The 4,913-nt window shown below is 59.7% G+C and overlaps 1 protein-coding gene across 1 annotated transcript; it reads left to right on the top strand.

Annotated features, from left to right (window-relative positions):
* The first annotated feature begins 828 nt into the window (after positions 1–828).
* Positions 829–4,449, top strand: BRF2 (BRF2 general transcription factor IIIB subunit). Its single transcript, XM_074563671.1, has 4 exons — positions 829–1,003; positions 2,033–2,092; positions 2,453–2,774; positions 3,453–4,449. The coding sequence occupies exons 1-4, from the start codon at positions 850–852 to the stop codon at positions 4,177–4,179; spliced, it is 1,263 nt and encodes a 420-aa protein (XP_074419772.1). The 5' UTR covers positions 829–849; the 3' UTR covers positions 4,180–4,449.
* Positions 4,450–4,913: the final 464 nt, after the last annotated feature.

Here is a 4,913-nt window from a genome sequence, read left to right as displayed (position 1 = left end):
TAAGATCATCGAGTCCAACCTTTAGCCTACCCTGACAAGAGCCACTTCTAAACCATGTCCCTCAGTGCCCCATCTACCCTTTTTTTAAACACCTCCAGAGATGGTGAATCCACCACCTCCCTGGGCAGCCTATTCCAATGTTTAATAACCCTTTCAGTGAAAAAATGTCTCCTAATAACCGTCCTTCTAGGCGGTTGTGCTGTTCAGTTCAGAAGATGTCCCCGCTTTGTCGAGGCAATTCCAGGCCATGGAAAGGGCTCTGCGTTTCCAGCTCAGAGCGGCAAGGCCCCATTTTCAATTACATTCATTATAGGCCCTGTCAGGTTCTGCAGAACGCCACGGAGGAGCCAATTAAGAGTTTTACAGATCAGCAGCTTCTCATTAAGAAGCTCTTCACAGAAATACAATGGTTTTTATTTCTTATAAATGTGTGTCACCGAGTGTCAGGCCTTCAGTTCAGCTCTGTGCTGGCAGAGGGCTCCTGTCTCCCTCGTTCTTTCCAGTGTCTGTGACTGGGACCGCTCTTTTTAGCCTTAAAAGGGGAAGTCGCGGCCCAAACCACCCAATTACTTACATGATAATTTTAAGGGCACAGCTCGCAGCGCTCCCTGCCGGCACCGCTGAACAAATGGCTCCGCCCGCCCGGAACTCGCGGCGTGCGGGGCTGCGGCGGCCCGGCCGGACCGGCGGCGTGGGCGGACCGCAGGCTGTGCCGCGATTGGTGGGCTGTGCCGCGCCGGCACCGCGATTGGCAGGCGGCGGTGCGCCCTCCCCCGAGCGGCGCCGTGATTGGTGGGCGGCGGTGTGCCCGCCCTCCGCGGTCCCCCCGGGCCGGTGGCGGCGGCGATAATGGCGGCGCGGGGCCGGTGCCCCAGCTGCGGCTCGGCCGCGCTGGTGGAGGACGCGCACTACGCGCAGCAGCAGCTGGTCTGCGCCGCCTGCGGCTGCGTCCTGGCCGAGGGGCTCCTCACCACCACCTACGCCGAGGAGGAGCACCTGCGAGGTGCGGCCCGGCCCGCGGGGGGCGCTGCCCCGGCGGGGAGAGCGATCGGCCTGGGGCAAAACTGGGAGAAAACCTGGTTTTGACCATTCTGAGTCGGTCCGAGCGGCGAAGCAACACCCGCACAGCCGTGTTGGCCAGCCCGGGGGCCTTTGGGCTCCCGCAGCCGGTGCGGGGGTGAGGGCGGGCAGTGCCAGGCCCTCCCGCCCTCGGCCAGAGCCCGGCGCGGCTGTTCCGCTATAGCGTCAGGCCGACAGCACTTCCCTGCCAGGTTTTAGGCTTGGGAGCGGCGCTGTGCTGCCTTGGGGCGTTTAAATATCTTATAAGAAGGACAGGGAACTGCTGGAGAGGGTCCAGCGGAGGCTATGAGGATGATGAGGGACTGGAGCATCTCTCTGCTGGGGAAGGGCCGAGAGCCCTGGGGCTGCTCAGCCTGGAGAAGAGCAGACAGAGGGGATCTCATCAATATCTAAAGGGCGGGTGTCAGGAGGATGGGGCCAGACTCTTTTCAGAGGTTCCCAGCGACAAGACAAGGGGCAACGGGCACAAACTGGAACACGGGAAATTCCGTCTGAACATGAGGAAAAATTTATTTTCTTTGAGGGTTCCTGAGCCCTGGCACAGGCTGCCCAGAGAGGTGGGGGAGTCTCCTGCTCTGGAGATATCCAAAACCTGCCTGGACGCGTTCCTGTGCCACCTGCGGTGGGTGACCCTGCTCTGGCAGAGGGTGGGACAGGGTGATCTCCAGAGGGCCCTGCCAACCCCTGCCATTCTGTGATTCTGTGGTAAGAGCAGTGGCGTAGTCCTGAGGCCATTTGCTCATTCTTTTTGTTGACAAGCGATGGCTGGAAGGGATCTTGCTCCTCACTGTTACGTACCCTGTGCTGCCAGCTCTAGTTTAGTGGCCTCAAAGACCTGTCAACTCTGATAATTGAAATCCAGTACCAGGGCATCTGGTTGCCCAAAACCTAAATGACACTGTCCCCCAGAGTCCCTGCGAGACCATCTGGCCTAACACTGCCTGTTTTTCAGAGGTGGCGTATTCCCAGAGCACTGGCCAGAAAGAGCAGCTGAGCCGCTGCCTGCAGCGAGGTAAGAGCTTGCTGTGCAGTTTCCTTCCCACCCCGATTCTCTCTTGTTGCTACTCTGGTTTGTTTTACATGTTTCTAATGCTCTTTAAAATGGCATAAGCCTTCAGAGTTGTCAGTAAAGCATGAAGGTGGCAGTTAATTCTGCGGCCAGCTGGTGCCTGCCTTCAGCAAGCTGCCTCACCTGCACAGAGGGACTTGGTGCAGAGGGACTCTTTGCACACTGGCTGCAGGAATGCAGGAGCTGGGCTGCTCTCGCACCTTTGCCGGGGGCAGGGTGAATGCTGGCTGCACCCTGATGTTGAGGAGAGGTGTGTATCAGAAGCTGCTTGAGCTGATCTTTAAGGGCGGTGTCTTCTCACAGGGATCAGGCGGGTCCAGGATCTCTGTAAAGTCCTCCAGCTCCCGAGGGTGTTCGAGGAAACGGCCGTGTCGTACTTCCAGAGAGCTCTGCAGCACCCCTCCTTCCACCTGGTCAGCCTGGAGAAGAAGGAGCTCCTGGGGGGCTGCTGCGTCTTCGTGACTTGTCGACAGCACAACTGGCCTGTGACGATGGGGACGATCTGCTCCCTCCTGTACGCGAAGCAGGAGCTGTTCGCCAGCGTCTACCTGAGCCTTCAGAAAGAGCTTGAGCTCTCTGTGCCGGCCCTGAGCCTGGCGGATCTGGTGAAGACACACCTGAACAGGTAACGGGGCCCCTTCCCGGGATTTCAGAGTCCTGCGTTTGACGCCGGGGGTGGAAAAGCTTCTGAAAAGCAGCTGCGGCCAGGGCGGAAGTCCACAAGCACGCACAGGGTGACCTGTGCTGTTACACCGGCACGTTGTTGCCGAGTGCACTAAGGCAAAACCAGATCATCTGGAAAAGTATTCCCTCAGACGGCTCGCAGCCCTGCGTGCTAAGGGGGGGCAGATCTACCGGGAGCCCGTGAGGCTGGATGGTGGTACTGGTGCAGCAGCATCTAAAATCTGTGGTCTGGGAGTGCACTCTGGTGACAAACTTCATCGAGTTCTTGCTCCAGCCAGTGACCATAGTACTGGAGGTGGACGTCAGCAGGACTGGTGCTTGCTGATGGGCTGCGGGGAATGGCCCACGTGAGAGCCGGGGTTTTTACAGACTGTGATGGCTTTTTTGCCTCCCTGCCCACAGTCTGGGCTGTGATTCTTCTCTTCCTGCCCCTTTCTCCTGAGTTTGGAGAGGGCAGTGAGGCACTTACGTAGGTAACATGAGCAGAAGCCCATCGCAGGGGCAGGGTGTGTTTGTCCTAAAGGACCTCACTGCAGCCAGCTCCCGCACTGCGCCGGATTGCGGCGTGGTGAGCCTTCCCTCTGCCCTGGTGCTAACGGTGGCCTCTTCGCTCTTGCAGTTTTCGGCTGTTCCAGCAGACAGCCGACGTCCCTGCCCGGTTTGTGGAGGACAAGGAGAAGATGGTCGCCCGAACGATGCAGATCGTGGAGCTGGCCAGTGAGACATGGCTGGTCACCGGCCGGCACCCTGTTCCCATCGTCACGGCGGCGGCTTTCCTGTCGTGGCAGTCGCTGCAGCCCGCCGCCCGCCTCACCTGCACCTTGGCGCGGTTCTGCAAACTGGCGGGTGTGGATCTGCCGCCACCAGCACACCTGAGGCTGAAGGAGCTTCTCGAGATCCTCCTCAGAATGGCCTCCCAGCTCGCCTGGCTGAGGGTGTTTAACGTGGACAAGAAAACTGTGGTCAAATACATCGGGGACCTGCTGCAACACCGAATTTTCCTGCTGAAAAATGCCTTCTGCCTGGAGGACGGGGAGGAGCAGCGTGCTGCGGCCCCGGGCGAGGGCCCCCCAGGCAAGGGCTCCCCCAGCTCTCCTCCGGCGGCAGGAGGGGCAGCGCAGGAGGAGGGCTGTCCCTCGGAAGGGAAACGCCAGCGTGAGGACGGCCCGAGGCCCCTGCTGCCGCCCTGCCTTATCAATCCCAGGAAGAGACTGCGGACGGCAGCCCCGAGCCCTTCAGCCTCTGCCATCACCGGCGACGAGCCCATCTCCGACAGCGAAATCGAGCAGTACCTGCGGGGCCCGGAGGAGATCCGGGCTTTCAGGAAGGCCAAGGCCTGGCCGTGAGGATGGTCGCCTCCGGCATGGTCCGGAGGATGGTGCTGCCAGAGACACTGGGGCAGCAGGGACTGTGGGACCAAAAGCAAGAAACCCGATGGTGACAGAGCCATTGCGCGCTGCAGGGACAGTGGCCCACAGGAGCAGGGTTGTGGGAAAGGAGCGGACTGTGTCCCGTTTCATGTTCTGGACCAAAACGGGGCTTTTTATGGAGTAACTGTTTTGGGTTACGTTCTGTTTCTGTTAGCAATAAAGAGAAGGGCAGGCGCCGGCACTGTTTTCTGGGTTCTCTCTCAATGCAGCCTCTGGTAAAAGGTGTTTTGGTGCATCCCAGTCCTGCGGGGCAGCGCCATGAGCGATTCTGGTGAGTCTGTGGACTTACGCTGAGGGGGATGCCCAGGGGAAGGTCGCCAGCACCTTCACTGCTGCTGGTTTTCCGCAGCGCTGCTCCAGCTTCTCTGGGGCCGTCTCACCTTCTTGTGCTTCACCTCCTTCAGCAGAACGGGTTTGGGAGTGTCAGGGAGACCCCTCAACCTGCTGAGAGAAAAATGCCCCGTCCTTGGTTAAATAAGGGCTGTGAAGCTGCTGGAAATCGTGGCAAAGGCACAGCTTCGGCTGGTGTGTTCGGGGCTGCCGGCTGTTCACGGCCGCGTGCTGCTCACTCGACACCACGCCGCCCTCTCCGTGCCCAGGGGCCTGTTGTATTTGACCGCAAAGTCTGTGAGAAACAACAGGAGATCTCG

This window comes from Larus michahellis, chromosome 20 (genome assembly GCF_964199755.1).
Source record: "Larus michahellis chromosome 20, bLarMic1.1, whole genome shotgun sequence".
Classification (NCBI taxonomy): domain Eukaryota; kingdom Metazoa; phylum Chordata; class Aves; order Charadriiformes; family Laridae; genus Larus; species Larus michahellis.
This window is presented reverse-complemented; position numbering and strand designations above follow the sequence as displayed.

What these genes read in the sequence shown, in the direction of transcription:
- BRF2 (XM_074563671.1), top strand. Translation starts at nt 850, where the DNA reads ATGGCGGCGCGGGGCCGGTGCCCCAGCTGCGGCTCGGCCGCGCTGGTG. An exon ending in GAGCCGCTGCCTGCAGCGAG is followed by an intron (nt 2,093 to 2,452) that starts GTAAGAGCTTGC and finishes GTCTTCTCACAG; the next exon opens with GGATCAGGCGGGTCCAGGAT. An exon ending in GTGAAGACACACCTGAACAG is followed by an intron (nt 2,775 to 3,452) that starts GTAACGGGGCCC and finishes TCGCTCTTGCAG; the next exon opens with TTTTCGGCTGTTCCAGCAGA.